Below are 15,346 nucleotides of genomic sequence, written 5' to 3' on the forward strand. Positions count from 1 at the left end.
ATTTGTTATGGTTTTAAGATTGTAAAATATAAATATAGTACATGATATATAAAAAACTACATAAATTTATATATATATATATAGTTGCAATAATTAATAATATATCATATAGATCGTGGAGTGGACCATGCAATATCGACCACCAAAGAACCACTGTCTACGACTACAACTAAGTGGTATTACGAGGCTCACATTATTTACGAAATTCACAAAAATTAAAAAAAAAAACTCTTAATTCTTCCATGACTCCATAATCCTTACATCGACACTTTAACGTCTGCACAGTTTATCTATTATTGTCCCCGGTGGGAATACACGTCATGTTAACGTACTATTGAATTCTAACTTGTTTTCTAGTCTTTGGTTTGTTTTTTCATTTCTTCTGAAACCTTCAATGGTCGGCAAAACGTTTAGAATTCCAACAAAATACTCTTCTCTTTTGATGAATGAATACATAAGATTTTGGTCTAACGCATTGTTCTCAACTATATTACTTCTTTTATTCTTGTTTATTTTGTCACTTAACATTGATAACAAAAAAAAGAAGATATATTTCGTCATTATGTGTTTTCCTCTTTGGATTACTGTGGATTTGCCCTTGTATCTTCCATATGCTTTTGGTAAGATTATCAAACTCATACTCTCTGCAGGTTATGTGATAGAAGAAACAAAACACCAATTCTTTATTGATCAAAGAAGAATTACAAGAAGAGTCCCGAGATAGTAGATTGTGTTCCCTTTACAAACAACCGCTAACCTTTTACTTCCTGTAGCAACTTTGTGTTTAGACTGGATTACGACTCTATACATTAAGTTATACAATAGTAGATTGAGTTCCCTTTACATATAACCTTTAACCTTCTACTCCTATAGCAACTTTGTATTTAGACTGGATTACGACTCTATACATTAAGTTATACAACTCAAAACACTTCTCTATCCAATCCAACTCAGGAGCTTTCTCATTGACCAGCAGGAGCTCAGCTTATTCTTCATTTAGTGGTCTATCAATTTGCTCCTCCTGGACTGTACTGAGTCTCAATATTGCTCTTTGCTTATCTGATTCTCAATGCAATAGCCACGAGTACCACTAAGCCTTGAATGGCGTTGCAATCGGAATAGTAGTCAAGAGAAGGCATAGTCAGACTTGTTCTTCAATTTTCTCTTACATTATTAACATGTAGTTAACATTTTGAGAAGCTGATCTGATGCATTCAGTAACTATAGTTATTATATCAAGCTTTCAAAAACAAATAAACAGAACAATTTCAAGGTTTCATTCAAAAATCAGAGAGGTTCAAGAACGAATTACGTGAAATAAAATTAGAAGATCTCTCACATAAAAACACATTCTGATGCAGAAGAGAGAAGAAGAAGCTAATAACATCAACAAAACAATGTCCATAATGGGTATCTTTTTTTCTTTTCTTGGTTATAGAGGAAGATAAGAGAGCCTTCTTCGCCTATAATACACACTATATTCCGGTGGTGGCACTAAGTTGAATTTTAAACAGAGCAACCTGAACACAATGCATAGAAACCAGAAATCTCGAGTTACCAACTGTGACTTTTCACTTGTGGGTGCCTGCAGCTGCTGATTGAGATGAGTCTGTGTCCAGTGATCACAGAAAATAGTCTGGAGTCCTTCGGGTGACATCTGGTTCTCCTCTCCTCGGTGCTGGTTCAAACTGCACTCACATTTTCATATACTCAAGTTAGCTTTGGTCATTCTTCTACACTATTTTCATTTGCAGACACGATAAGACATGTGGGATTTGAGGAAAGACCTGAATGAAGGTGTGGTTCCTGCAGTCGTCGACCTCAAGAATCGAGGCCATGTTCCCACAACGATAACAATAGTTTGGTGCACTGAAAATAGTTACCACTTTTTGCTCCTGTTTGATAGGGAAGACAAAAAAATGAGCTAAGAATCTTAAGCCTTGCAAAGCAATGAAAAGAAGGGTTTATAGTTGCATTATTACGTGAGCCCAGTTGTATCCATCCATAACCAACTGGTGAGCTCGGGCGATCAGCTTTAAGTTGTTTGTGTGATTGAATTGTTCGGATATATCCTAGGAAACAAAATGAAAAAGAGAAAAGTCAATTAGACACTTGCTCTAAAAAGAGCGAATCAGAACTGTTTCTGAGGCGTAAGACTTGTAATTACCTGACCAAACGTATATCCGGCACCTCGAGGAGAGATGCCCCAACCACATCGGTCATCGGGGTCAGACCATAATAAGTCACACATTGGCCCTTCATGGGGCACTTCTTGAACTCGATCAAAATTCCTTATGTTGTCAAGGGTCTCGATAGATGGAGATAATCCACCATGAAGGCAAAATATTTCTGACTCAACCTGCAAAGGAATAACATAAAGATTTTATGATACCCAAAAATTTGTGTAGAAAACACCAACGATTTAGTCAGATAAGGCATACATGAAATCTTCCATATATTAAAGATCTCCATTCTTTGCATTTTTCAGAATACTAACGTCTTGCAATTGATGTGACACTAGCAAAAGAAATACGACAGCACAGTACAAAAGCAATACTTTAGTTCCAAATAATATTGCCAGCACACGACAAAGAACTGATCATCTATATTAATTGACTACCGGACTAGGATAAACTCATGTGAACCCCCACTAACAAAAAAAAAAAGGAAGAAAAGTGTGAGACATGTATGATAGGTACTAACCAAGGCTGTCAGAGGAAAATAGTCGAAGAGGTCGGTAAAGATTTTCCAAACATTTGCGTTGCCGTACCTAAAAAGAAGAAAACAGGGTTTGTTGAACAAATTGCAAAATCTATATCCCAAATAAGCTGGTAATTGCAACAAATAAGCTGCAAACTAGGATGTGTAAGATAATACAATATAGAACAATACTATAAGCAAGCAATCAAAAGCCTGAAGGATTAACAGAAACAGGGACTAAAGAAAGAAAAGACAATTTTGACAAACTACCATACACACATACATAGCAACAGCAAAAAATAAGGACAACAGTGATGCTAATAATAATTCAAAAAATCGCTTGCATGCAATTAGCAGCATCTACAAAATAAGGATTTTTCCAGGAGACTCACTTTCGCAGACATTCATCATAAAATCCATAAACCTGAGTAATCTGCGAGATGGAAGCAAAAGAAGAAAAGCCTGTGTCAGATAAAAAAAGTAGGATGAGAGAAGTATTAACCAACAAAAGAATGAATCTTGTGGACAAAAACAGAGACTTATAAATAAAAAAAATTGTGTGTCAACCAAGAGCTCAACGATGGAAAAGACAACACAATGTACTACTGTATTTAAGATCAGAAGGTGAATTTACATGTGAAAACAGAGTAATGAAATCTTAAAGCATTAGTCTACCTGACGACTTTCATGGTTTCCTCTAAGAATAGTGATTCGCTGAGGATATCGCATCTTTAAGGCGACTAACAGCTGAAAAGAGAAACATTATCAACATACTTCATATTCTGACACAAAATATTTACATTGTAAAGAAAAAAATATCCATCATGCAAATGGTATCTTGTTACCAATATAAAAAGACAAGGACTGGCTTGCCAATCAGCCTACTCTTAAATGAAAATAAAGGAAGACTGAATATTTCATCCTCGTACCGTAACAGTTTCAACAGAATAATAACCGCGGTCCACATAGTCTCCCATAAACAGATAATTGGTATCAGGGCACTGCAAAAAGAGAAAATTAATACTTTGTAAGATTTGTAGAGCTACTCATATACAAAAATAAGACTAGCGTCAATTGTGATTCTCAGTAAATTTTATAGATGTTACCATTCCCCCTATACGGAAAAGCTCAGCAAGATCATGGAACTGTCCATGAATATCACCGCAAATTGTCACAGGGCTTTTCACAGGCTACATGCAGGAAATAGAAAGAGTTAATAAATTCATGGCTAGTAGCACAATCTACCACACTGAAAATATAATCGCCAAATGTGGTACAAGAATTACTCAACCAAAGAGATATACAAGACCAAGAACTAACCTGAACGTTGCTTTCATCCATTAAGATCTCCTTGGCTTTCTCGCATAATGCTCGAACCTAAGGAAAATAAAACAATGCTGCATATGATATTCACCTCTTTAACACTCTCAAGAGATACAGATAATAATCACTATCAAACACATGAAAATGAAAATATATAGTTAGAGAAATCAACTTGACACAGGCAGCAAACAGAAAAATCAATTACAAACAGAAAAAAAAAAAAAAAAACCCTAAAAGTAATGATCAGGTATTGCCTGATAACAGCTACTAATGCAGCTTACTGATGCGAAAAGATGAAAAATTTATCATCGACATCAAATCACCAGCTCCATAGAAAAAAATCAGTCCACAAGAATCCCGATTGACATTACCAGGCACATAAAAACACGAGCTTAGATGTGAAAATCACTCTATGCTAAGAATCCGATGCAGCCAAATTTCATCATCAAACCATAGAAGCAAAGCCAATTCTCCAACCCATAAAACTGCGGTGAAAATGAACTTCCGTGAGAACATAAATGCCAAGATCTTAACATTTCGTTCATTTCAAAAAAAAAAAAAACGAAACTTTCAAATCAAATCTGATAGTCTCGTACCCGAAGAAACCTAAAACACAGAAATAAATACCATTCCACTCAAAAAAGCAAAAAACAGATCTAATCATCGATAAAAACAAAGTAGAGAAAACGTCAAAGGCTAAGGTCTAAAGAGAAAGTTGCAGGCACCTGTTGCTCCGAGAGGGGCTTGCACTGCATAAGCTGCGAGATCTGCTCATCGAGATCAATGGTTGCGTCCGTCGGAATAGAATTCGCGCCCATTTTCGTTACTTCGTCTCTCCTCTCGTCCGATCCGGATAACAGATCAGGAAACAGGACTAGGTTTCCAAATTAGGGGAAGCCCTAACCCTAAATTGGATGGAATCTGCGTATTCTTCGCCTTTCTCTCTCTCCCTCTCTCTCTTCTCTGTCTCTTCGCTTTGTGTGCAGTGAAAGAAGATCGAATTTTGAGAAGGCGCGTGAGGAGAGAAGCGAGTGGTGTATAGCTTTCGAGCTCTTTCCTTTATATTACCATAATACCCCTTTGATTTAATTGGTGTAATAACCGTTACCGGTTAAATGCTGAATTTTTTGGTTTAACTAAACCGGTTTCAGCTTATTTAATCGTTTCGAGAGAGGAAAGTGTTTCTTTCCTTTTACCTTCGCTTCTTCATAAAGCTCTCTCTCTAGTCTCTAATCTCTCGCAGTCTCGCTCTCTCTTTTTTATCTCTCTTCGGCTCTCCGTGATGACGACGAGATTTGGGTCGGAGAAAACTTCGATTTCTCGGGATGAATTTGCAGAAGACTCGCTAAAGATCGTTTCTTTGCCGCCGGTAGAGAACGACGACTCTGTTGAAGAGATGATAAGCCCAAAGAAGCAAGTAAAGTCTTCGTCTTTCACTTCTGGTTGTGAGAAGGATGGAGAAATCATCCATTCGGATTCTATTGAAGTTTCTTTCTCAGAAACGAGTCTTGAAGAAACCGTGGCGATGAATGTGGAGTGTCCTGGAGTAGTCTCTGTACCTGAAACTAGTTCAACGTTTCTTGAAGAGAACAAGGTTGGTGAGGAACTGAAACAGATCAAGGAAATATCTGAGATTTCTACAGAAGATGATGTGCTCAAGATAGAGGATTTTGTTGAGACTGATGGGTGCGTCGTTTTTATCTCTGATATGAAAGAAAGTTTGAACTCGGAGAAGAAGGGACAAGATTTTGATGGTCAGAGGACTATGGAGAAGAGAAGATTGTTGGCTGAAATCGAAGATGGTTCCACGTTTCTTGAAGAGAATAAGGAACTGCAACAGATTAAAGAAATCTCTGAAATTTCTACAGAAGGGGATCAATTCAGAGATGATGTGCACAAGATAGAGGATGTTGTTAAGACTAATGGGTGCGTCGTCTCTATCTCTGATATGAAAGAAAGTTTGAACTCTCAGAAGAAGGGACAAGATTCTGATGCTCAGATACTTTTGGAGTCTGAGAAGAAAAGATTGTTGGCTGAAATCGGAGATGGGTCAATCTTCAAGAAGAAGGATGATGTGGACACGCTCGCTAGGGCTTCTGATATCCATAAGATTGAAAAGAATGGAAATGGGTCTAAAGATCAGCGTGAGAAGGTGGAAAGAGTGAGAGTTAAGGATAATGCTTTTGTTGGAAGATCTGTGAATATCGATTTGGTTGATGATACTGCGTTGTTTGATGTTGTTCCTTTCTACAAGAAAGGTAAAGATCATCCTAAGAGACCAGGAACTGATAAGGATGCACCAAAAAAGCATAAGAAAGTTGGTGGAGAGAAACCTATTGATAGGGGAAATGCTTCTAGCATTGTTGAAAGGAGTGCATCAACTAAAGTTTCTGACTTTCGTAACCGTGGAGAAATGAGTGGGAAGCAGTTGCGGATAATGTATTCTAGGAACCAAATGGAGTTGATGAGGTATGCCCACATTGCGAATCAGAAGAAGCTGTGGAGTGACTTGTATGCTAAGCTCCTACCTGAGCTTGTGACAGAGTACGAAGGTTTGAAGAATCACAGGAGGGAGAGTGGCATCAGTATCCTAGGTAACCCTCCACTTACTTTACTTTTATCTTATCTGCTGCATTTTTTGTTGTTGCCTGTTGTTAGTTTAACATGTTGAGGAAAAGTTTTGGTCTAAAAGAAATATGTCACTCCAAGTTTAGATTACTTAGCTCATGTATAACCTTAAGCTATATCTGGTGCATTTTTGTTTGTGTATGTCTCTTTATCCGCCCATACTCAAATGGTTTTTTCTTTGCTACGGTTTTATGGTGTTTTCTTTCTTAAATGGTCATCTCAAAGACAAATCCATTCGGGTTTAGTGTCTGCGAATACTCTTTCAGCAGTGGTTGTTCCCAAGTATCTTTATTTAAACCACTGCAATGTTTTTAATCCTCTCTAGCCTTTTTGACGATTTTGGTGTCTGTTATTTCTGATTGAGAGCTCTTATCTTGTTTCCTGATCTGTTCTTCATTCTCTCCTCCGTTCCAGTAAAATGTCGTTTTGATAGGGGCCTTTTATTATCTCTTCCACAGGTCCCATATCGGCTGTACCAAGGCGAAACCGTATCTTTGTACATTGACCTGAAGAAATCTGTCGAAGCCTTTGTTTCATAAATCTGTCAAAGTCCTGTGTTCACCAATTTTTCCTTTTCTAAGAAACAATACATTCTTTCTGTATATAGATTCTTTGGTTCAGATTGTAAAAGGGGTAGAGAGAGGTTCTTTGGTTCAAAGTGTGTATGGCCATGATTTTTTCGGCTAAACAATTGTACATGTTCATACATCTTCAATAAAATCAAGACCTTTGAAAGTTAAAATCTTTTTGATGGCCTTAGTTCTTTTCTGTTTTGAAGCAAGGTTGTTTTTATTGGTTCTTCAATAAAATCAACACTGAGATTCCAAAAAATGTGACTTTTTGTTTCTTCATGAGAACATTTAGGCACCAAAGAAGGAATGGATGACTTAACTCATGAAGAAGACTATGTTGTAAAAGCGAAGAACACTGAAGATAATGACGATTACAATAGCATTTTGAGGCCTGCGTTTGCCGTGGATGGAGAACCTGATTTCGATTCTGGACCACCAGAAGATGGGCTTGAATATTTAAGACGAGTCAGGTATATTTGTCACTCTGTTTCAATCTTTCTGTGTATCTGCATTTTGGCATGTATGGTTAAGTTGTTTCCACAATTTAGGTGGGAGGCTAAGCGAATTCCAAAAGTAAAAGTAGCCAAGGTAAATGGAAGCAAGTACAGAGAGAAAGAGCAAAGTGTTTACATGCCACAAATTTCTGAAATCCCCAAATGCCCAGAGCACCTGCTGCCGGTGAAGGAATGGGAGGAGTCGTTGCTTTCCGACTTCTCACACATTCGGCTGGTATTCCTTTCTTCTAACTTGCATACTACCAGTGTTTCTCTTAATGGACAAGATATGAATGGAAGTTTTTATTATGGGTTTTTCACAGGCTTTATCACAAAATGGCAGCGAGTCTTTAGAAGATGTGCTCATGGAGATATTCAATAAGCGTCTCCACTCAGACAGTGATGAGTCATTTGGTGGGGTGGTTTCAGAGATACAAGGAATGGACTCAGTGACGCGGGTCTCAAAGCTGAGAAAGCGGATATGTTTGGTTGAGAAGGAGAGCGGTTTAGAGAGTAGTGACTGCAAATGGGTAGTAGCATTATGTGCATCAGTGGACACTCCTTTGGATGCTGATACTTGTGCTTGTCTCAGAGCTCTTGTGAGAAAGTGTGCGAGTCTTCGCGCGTTAGAGGTTGAAGATGAACAAGTTATCACCATGGCAAATATGCTCATCACCATCGCAGGCAGATACTTTGGCCAAATGGAATGAGAGAAGAAGTGAGGTTTTAAAATTAAATTAAAAACTAAAAAAAAAAAGAGAGTCCAAAATAAGTCGCCGACATACAGTCTAGAACGATAAAACCAAACCAATAATCCTATCAGACCAAAGATTGATAAAAACGGGACGCAATCTGTTTTGATAAGAGGACGAAAGAAAGAAGAAGAACAAAAGTCAAAAATATATCTCCTCCACACCTCTCTTTCTCTCTATTGATTCTATCGCTCTCTTTCTCTGTCCGACGATACCAAAAGGTAATTCAAAGGAATTTTAGGGTTTACCGTTGATTTCTTCGATTCGATTTTGGAACGTGTTTTGAGGATTCTTCTATCTCTGGGTTTTCGCTTATTGAATTCGAGCTGTAACTAGGGTTATCTGCTACTCTTTTTTGCAAATTTTGATATTTTTTATTCCCTTTTGAGGTAAACATTGTTCTTCTCTTTGCGTGATTCTATTGGCATTTGTGTTGCTATAATATTCGTTTGATTATATGCTCTTCTCCGAAGACTGGACTTTTGTTATTCGTTGGATTCGATTATGAATATATTTTTGAGGTTTTGGTTGTGCGTCGTTATTTAAAGCTGTTCCCAGCTGCTTGCTATTGATATGCGTAGATTGCTATTGTTCTAACTCAAACCCATCTTGTAATTTTCCAGGATTTTCTTTTCTATTGACGATTATAAAGTAAAAAGAGCAGCTTTGAGAATTTGATTGTTGATATCCAAGGATTTGGAAGCTAGTTTTGGTTTTAGGACGTTATCCTTTTCGATTATGAGTGCATCATGGGCTGATGTGGCTGACTCAGAGAACACGGGTTCTGGGTCTTTTAATCAGAATTCTCATCCCTCACGACCTGCTTATGTTCCTCCACATCTAAGGAACAGGCCTGCAACTTCTGAGCCTGTTGCTCCTTTGCCAGCTAATGATCGTGTAGGCTTTGGTGGTCCACCTTCTGCCTCTCGATGGGCTCCTGGTGGTAGTTCTGTTGGTGTTGGTGGTGGTTATAGGGCTGATGCAGGTCGCCCTGGCTCTGGCTCTGGCTATGGTGGACGAGGAGGTGGTGGTTGGAACAACAGAAGCGGAGGCTGGGACCGTAGGGAACGTGAAGTAAACCCCTTTGATAATGATGATTCCGAACCAGAACCAGCCTTTTCTGAGCAGGATAATACCGTCATTAATTTTGACGCCTATGAAGATATTCCAATTGAGACCAGTGGGGATAATGTGCCTCCTCCTGTTAACACATTCGCAGAGATAGATCTCGGGGAGGCCTTGAATCTAAATATCCGTAGATGCAAATATGTTAAGCCAACACCTGTACAGCGTCATGCGATCCCGATATTGCTTGAAGGGAGGGATTTGATGGCCTGTGCTCAGACAGGGTCTGGGAAGACAGCTGCTTTTTGCTTTCCAATTATTAGTGGGATAATGAAAGATCAGCATGTACAGAGACCCCGTGGTTCACGAACAGTCTACCCTCTTGCAGTTATTCTCTCACCAACAAGAGAGTTGGCAAGTCAGGTTGGGGTTCTCTTCCGATGTCAAGATTCTATTAGCTTTCGTAGAAGTTAGTTTGTCATATCTTGTTCTATGATTTTTGGCAGATACATGATGAGGCTAAAAAGTTCTCCTACCAAACTGGTGTGAAGGTGGTTGTTGCATATGGAGGAACACCTATTAACCAGCAGGTATGTAATGAGCAAATACTTTGTTATTTTCTATCTTTTTTATTTCAGCTTTTGACTTCTGAGTTTTGTTTCATGCGTTTGTCACTGCTGTGTCGTCTCTTAGGCTGATTGTTTTGGGTTAAGCATGTTCGTTTCTAAGGCTATACAACTTAGTTAAAAGCACGTTTTGGTTTGGAGTCGGCATTTTTCTATTAAGAAGTATTTATCAATATATGACATGCTGAAGCATTGCTATATTTCGTACCTGTATCTATGTGTTACCTAATCTGTTTTCAAACTTCAACATGTTGATCTTGTGTCTTGTTGTTTGTGCAGCTCCGGGAACTTGAGAGGGGAGTCGATATTCTTGTGGCAACTCCTGGTCGATTAAATGATTTGCTCGAGAGAGCTAGAGTCTCTATGCAGATGATTAGATTTTTAGCTCTTGATGAGGCCGATAGAATGCTTGACATGGGTTTTGAACCACAAATTAGAAAGATTGTCGAACAAATGGACATGCCTCCACGTGGAGTTAGACAGACACTGTTGTTTAGTGCTACTTTTCCCAGAGAAATTCAGGTTGGTTTACTTGTCTGTAAATCACTTTTTCTTTAGTTACCTTCTCGTCGGTTGAAATATCATTTGTAGCGAACTTCTTCGCTTTCTGACTACTACCCCTTGCTCCGAATTTTCTATTTTTGTTTCTTTGCCATGTGTGTTGATTCTTGTGTTCCATACTTTTTCCTTGCAAATTATCTGCTTGTTACATTTTCTATGTTGGGCTTCAGTCGTAACACCCTTCTGTGTCCAGTTAAAGCCATTTGGTCCTCTGAAAACAAAAGGGGAAAGAGAAAATGTCCAACTGAAAACTGAAAGTGTATGTAAATAGTATATACGAAGCTATATGCATGGTTTCTGCAGAAATTATATCTTTTTGCAAAGCTGATTACATGACTTTTAGTCCTGCTATGATTCTAGCTAGCCTATGCATGGGAAAATTTATCCCTTTTTATGAAACGATGGTGAATGACATGGTATTGATAGTTCTGTGTCAGATGATTATATGTCACTTCATTAATGGATGATGGTGAACCTTTTAGGGCAAGCTTTAGATTGATTAAGTTTCATTCTTTTGTTTCCTGATTAAGCTGCATAATATAGAATGTTTCTGCGTTTGCATAATCATTTGCAAATTTTAAAAGATCATCCCTGTTTCCTGTGCAGAGACTGGCAGCTGACTTCCTAGCGAATTATATATTTTTGGCTGTGGGTAGAGTGGGTTCAAGTACCGATTTAATTGTCCAAAGGGTTGAGTTTGTCCTTGACTCTGACAAAAGAAGTCATCTCATGGACCTGCTTCACGCTCAGAGAGAGAATGGCATCCAAGGCAAGGTAAAACCGATACTCCTCTTTTGTTTTTAAGGAACCATCTGTTTTTTAGTTCATGATTTAATACCAAAATAGCTGGTCTTGTCTCAATATTTCGACATGCTCCTTGATACTTTCTGATTATTATATTCTTTCCATAATTTCAGCAAGCGCTGACCTTAGTTTTTGTGGAGACAAAGAGGGGAGCTGACTCTTTGGAAAATTGGTTGTGCATCAATGGGTTTCCAGCAACCTCCATTCACGGTGACAGAACACAACAGGTTTGTTATTCAATTTAAAGCTGAAAATGTTGCATGTTAATGTGGACATCAAAATCCAGTCGTACAAATTCAATATTGAGACCAAAGAGAAGATCTCGTGTTAGACTATAGTTCATTGCAACTAAAGCTTTAAACTAGAGTCAAAATCTGAAGGAAAAAACTATTGAAATTCACTCTTTGGTCATCATTATCAATAAGTGTTAGGAACTAAGTTGTTGTGTTGTCATATATGCATTGAAGGAAAGAGAAGTGGCACTGAAAGCCTTCAAGAGTGGGAGAACACCGATTTTGGTTGCAACCGATGTAGCAGCACGTGGCCTTGACATTCCCCACGTGGCTCATGTGGTCAACTTCGATTTACCAAATGACATTGATGACTATGTCCACCGTATTGGACGAACAGGACGTGCTGGCAAGTCAGGACTAGCAACTGCCTTCTTCAACGATGGCAACACCTCACTGGCCAGACCGCTCGCTGAGCTGATGCAAGAAGCTAACCAGGAAGTCCCTGCGTGGCTCACACGGTATGCATCACGGTCTTCTTTTGGTGGTGGTAAGAACCGGAGGTCTGGTGGTCGGTTTGGTGGCCGTGACTTTAGAAGGGAAGGGTCTTTCGGTAGAGGAGGTGGTGGAGGAGGAGGATATGGGGGCGGAGGAGGCTATGGTGGCGGAGGAGGATATGGTGGCGGAGGAGGCTATGGCGGTGGATATAGTGGTGCTCCAAGTGGAGGATATGGCGGAGAACCTCCAAGTGCTTGGGACTAAGCTCCCAATGTTTTTTTTTTTTTGTTTTGGTTATAACTTTTGACAAAAAAATTCTTCTACATTCACAAAGAGAGAGTATGTATTGCCCCTTACACCTATGAGATTTCTTCACTCAAGTGATGGATATATAACAATTGTTGATGTTTTAGGTGTTTTTAGGCGTTATTAGTAGGGGTAAGTCGTCAGTTTCACAATTTTTGTGTATCCAAATTTTTATCATGTTGTTGGTTTCTTATCAACTATACTTGTTAGTTCTGACTTCTGAATGACTAAAAAATTTCTCATGATATTATGCTTTGAAGGTTTCGTTTTCATATAACAGTCTTGATGAAATGGTCAATGTCTAAAAGGTATTCATACACAAGAGAGAAGAGACGATAGATATGAGTCTCACAAACCATTGTTCCTTCTTTACTATTGAGGATCAAAATGAGAGAGAAGATTTTTCCCGAATGCAACTCAGAAATGATCCAATACTAGTCTCCAAGATATTCACTAGGGGTAGGGGCAAAAGAAATGAGTCTAAAACCTTTGTTCTTTTTTTTACTATTGAGGATCAAAATGAGAGAGAAATGGGTTAACATGGACAAATCGTGTGGTCTCAAATTAAACTTTCTTGATGAGTCATGATGAGTGCATAGTTTTTTTTTTTTTTTTCTTTGACATCAATGAGTCCGTAGTTTCGGAGTGACTTCTAGTAGTCATATGGGATTGTATAGTTTAGAACTACTATGAATTTGTTAAATATATATTATTAATTTAAGAAAGAAATCGATAAAATGTTTTTGTCCTAAACTAAATTAACACTTTGAAACGGGTCCGACTATGCTAAGAACCAATTCCATAACGTCATTAATGCATAAGTATGGGGACTTAAATATGTTCCTTGCAGTCACTATATATAAGTATATTTTAATCATTTGATACGAATTTTGAAATGTGCTAGTGAAGTTCATTTCAAATGGTGAAAAGGAAATTAAAACAAACTGATCTTATTTTTAAACTAGTGAATCAAAAGAAGTGGTTGAATCAGGGCTTTGTGGCATCCTTAGCCTCTCCTGCTTTACCCTCTACGAACTCAGCCGCCTTGTTTCCGGCATCTTTTCCTTTATCCGCCACATAATCCAAAGCTTTCTTAGCTTCCTCAGTCGCAGTTTCATTGGCTTCAATGGTTTTCTCAACAACGTAGTCTTTTGTTTTCTCACCATCCGCCAACGCCTCCTTTGTCTTATCCGTCACGAAATCAGAAGCTTTCTTTCTATATATATATATATAGTTAAGATTCATTATTGACCAGCGATTTTAAAACATATACCATCAAGACATGGAAATATGGAATCATCATGTTGGGTTCTCATATATTTGAGGAGCCTAGATTTAAACCTAACGAAAAAAACATAAGTAGTCATTTTAATAGCTTATAAAACATTAAACTATCTACAACAACACAATTTTCAAATTTAAAAAAATACAATAACGTGAATTTATATATTTGTCCATATATTTTAAAGAAAACTACTTAAAAATACCTTTTCTTCTCTAATATATCTTTTCGAAGATTTTATCATATAGTTATTAAAGTAAAGTTCTTTTATAAAAGTAGATCGTATGTTTCAAATGGCAGCCATCAGCAGTGGCTCATTGTGGATAAAACGCAATCCTCTACAAGACCATTACAGTTGATTATGTATCAAAACTATTATCATGGGATTAACCAAAAATAAATAAAAAATTTATCATGGCGAGTACGTAATTTATATCGAGTAAACGTGTTGAAAGAAAAGAGAGAGACTCACGTGGCTTCGTTGAGGTCATCGAGGATGTTGCCGTCACCTTTAACGGCGTATATCAACGACTTCTTGCGCTGAGCAACGACGACGAACTCACTCTTCCGGCCAACTCCGACGGCACCAACACTGCTCTGCTTGGCTCCTACGTTGTGGAAAGAAGAACCCATGCCACTGAGAACAGCTCCTGATAAAGACATCGCCATGAGAGAGGATCTGTAAGATGTTTTTTGGGAGGAAATTTAACAACAGGAAGAGTTTTTAGATGGAGAAAGTGAGATGAGGAGCATATAATCTCCAATAGTATCGTTTTATAGATCTCTCGACCAATGAGAATCCAAAACTACACGTGTCAGTGCAAGATATTTTTGCGCATTGCTATTATCTCTAACTATTGTTGAATACGAAGAGTTTTTGTTCGTTCGTATTTAGCTACGTGTAATAATTTCTATGGTCACCAAAAGAAAAAAGAGGTCGGCCATCAAGTTTGTGGTGATAACCGTTATATACATGTTAGCATTTTTGGCAACCAAAATTTACATGTTAGCATTTCTGTTTTATTTGCAACTTTCAACATTAATAAGTAGACTCGATAGAGATATATGTAAAGGAAAAATGTATTAGTCGCTAAGCCGAAAACGTACAACTGTTTGTGTATCAGTATGTCTATTTAGCCATTTTTAGCAATTAGGTTAAAACAACTTGGGATTATTGTCTAAAATGTCCTTTTTAAAAAAAAACTTATGAAAATACCCTTTTTTTAATAGTTTACGGATTTTATCTTTTTTTTAACATTTAAAAATGTACGTATTTAGGATTTTTTTCTCAAAAATACGTACTTTATACCAAATACTAAACCCTAAGAACAAATGGAACCGACTAAACCCAAACATAACGAGTGAAACGCATGTTAAATCATATTTTTGGAGCATGAAAAATGGCAAAATCCACAAACTATTCAAAAAAGGGCAAAATCCACAAATACCATTATAAAAAAGGACAAAATCCGTAATTAATTCAAACAACTTTTAACATTTTATGG

At 37.7% G+C, this 15,346-nt stretch overlaps 4 protein-coding genes across 6 annotated transcripts; 2 read left to right on the plus strand and 2 right to left on the minus strand.

Moving 5' to 3' along the window:
- Positions 1-1,249: 1,249 nt before the first annotated feature.
- Positions 1,250-4,995, minus strand: LOC9317923 (serine/threonine-protein phosphatase PP2A-3 catalytic subunit). Of its 2 annotated transcripts, XM_021028800.1 has the most exons (12): positions 4,747-4,798; positions 4,347-4,349; positions 4,021-4,070; positions 3,807-3,890; positions 3,630-3,701; positions 3,376-3,447; positions 3,093-3,133; positions 2,704-2,770; positions 2,168-2,359; positions 1,983-2,072; positions 1,788-1,895; positions 1,250-1,688 (listed from the first exon to the last, which is right to left on the minus strand). In XM_021028800.1, the coding sequence occupies exons 1-12, from the start codon at positions 4,796-4,798 to the stop codon at positions 1,623-1,625; spliced, it is 897 nt and encodes a 298-aa protein (XP_020884459.1). In that variant the 3' UTR covers positions 1,250-1,622. The 2 variants fall into 2 exon arrangements, with proteins under 2 accessions (XP_020884459.1, XP_002881857.1); XM_002881811.2 differs by lacking the exon at positions 4,347-4,349 and having other exon boundaries at positions 1,255-1,688; positions 4,021-4,077; positions 4,749-4,995.
- A 213-nt stretch (positions 4,996-5,208) lies between these two features.
- LOC9317924 lies at positions 5,209-8,474 on the plus strand. Of its 2 annotated transcripts, XM_021028796.1 has the most exons (4): positions 5,209-6,617; positions 7,516-7,693; positions 7,772-7,952; positions 8,041-8,474. In XM_021028796.1, exons 1-4 carry the CDS (start codon positions 5,306-5,308, stop codon positions 8,425-8,427), a joined length of 2,058 nt encoding a protein of 685 aa, XP_020884455.1. In that variant the 5' UTR covers positions 5,209-5,305; the 3' UTR covers positions 8,428-8,474. The 2 variants fall into 2 exon arrangements, with proteins under 2 accessions (XP_020884455.1, XP_020884456.1); XM_021028797.1 differs by lacking the exons at positions 7,516-7,693; positions 7,772-7,952; positions 8,041-8,474 and adding an exon at positions 7,110-7,393 and having other exon boundaries at positions 5,222-6,617.
- A 58-nt stretch (positions 8,475-8,532) lies between these two features.
- Positions 8,533-12,775, plus strand: LOC9316057 (DEAD-box ATP-dependent RNA helicase 37). Its single transcript, XM_021028798.1, has 7 exons — positions 8,533-8,690; positions 9,093-9,957; positions 10,041-10,124; positions 10,440-10,682; positions 11,328-11,495; positions 11,639-11,752; positions 11,993-12,775. The coding sequence occupies exons 2-7, from the start codon at positions 9,208-9,210 to the stop codon at positions 12,515-12,517; spliced, it is 1,884 nt and encodes a 627-aa protein (XP_020884457.1). The 5' UTR covers positions 8,533-8,690; positions 9,093-9,207; the 3' UTR covers positions 12,518-12,775.
- Positions 12,776-13,385: 610 nt separating this feature from the next.
- On the minus strand, positions 13,386-14,592 carry LOC9316058 (protein COLD-REGULATED 15B, chloroplastic). Its single transcript, XM_021028801.1, has 2 exons — positions 14,314-14,592; positions 13,386-13,775 (listed from the first exon to the last, which is right to left on the minus strand). The coding sequence occupies exons 1-2, from the start codon at positions 14,508-14,510 to the stop codon at positions 13,547-13,549; spliced, it is 426 nt and encodes a 141-aa protein (XP_020884460.1). The 5' UTR covers positions 14,511-14,592; the 3' UTR covers positions 13,386-13,546.
- Between the last annotated feature and the right edge of the window lie 754 nt (positions 14,593-15,346).

This window comes from Arabidopsis lyrata (assembly GCF_000004255.2).
Source record: "Arabidopsis lyrata subsp. lyrata unplaced genomic scaffold ARALYscaffold_4, whole genome shotgun sequence".
NCBI classification, from domain to species: domain Eukaryota; kingdom Viridiplantae; phylum Streptophyta; class Magnoliopsida; order Brassicales; family Brassicaceae; genus Arabidopsis; species Arabidopsis lyrata.

Coding starts and splice junctions, on each gene's coding strand:
- LOC9316058 (XM_021028801.1), bottom strand. CDS start 14,510: ATGGCGATGTCTTTATCAGGAGCTGTTCTCAGTGGCATGGGTTCTTCT. Junction 13,776..14,313: donor GATGACCTCAACGAAGCCAC/GTGAGTCTCTCT, acceptor ATATATATATAG/AAAGAAAGCTTCTGATTTCG.
- LOC9317924 (XM_021028796.1), top strand. CDS start 5,306: ATGACGACGAGATTTGGGTCGGAGAAAACTTCGATTTCTCGGGATGAA. Junction 6,618..7,515: donor GAGTGGCATCAGTATCCTAG/GTAACCCTCCAC, acceptor GAGAACATTTAG/GCACCAAAGAAGGAATGGAT. Junction 7,953..8,040: donor ACTTCTCACACATTCGGCTG/GTATTCCTTTCT, acceptor GGTTTTTCACAG/GCTTTATCACAAAATGGCAG.
- LOC9316057 (XM_021028798.1), top strand. CDS start 9,208: ATGAGTGCATCATGGGCTGATGTGGCTGACTCAGAGAACACGGGTTCT. Junction 10,683..11,327: donor CTTTTCCCAGAGAAATTCAG/GTTGGTTTACTT, acceptor TTTCCTGTGCAG/AGACTGGCAGCTGACTTCCT. Junction 11,496..11,638: donor AGAATGGCATCCAAGGCAAG/GTAAAACCGATA, acceptor CCATAATTTCAG/CAAGCGCTGACCTTAGTTTT.
- LOC9317923 (XM_002881811.2), bottom strand. CDS start 4,841: ATGGGCGCGAATTCTATTCCGACGGACGCAACCATTGATCTCGATGAG. Junction 2,073..2,167: donor CCGGATATACGTTTGGTCAG/GTAATTACAAGT, acceptor TTTGTTTCCTAG/GATATATCCGAACAATTCAA. Junction 1,689..1,787: donor GGAACCACACCTTCATTCAG/GTCTTTCCTCAA, acceptor ATGTGAGTGCAG/TTTGAACCAGCACCGAGGAG.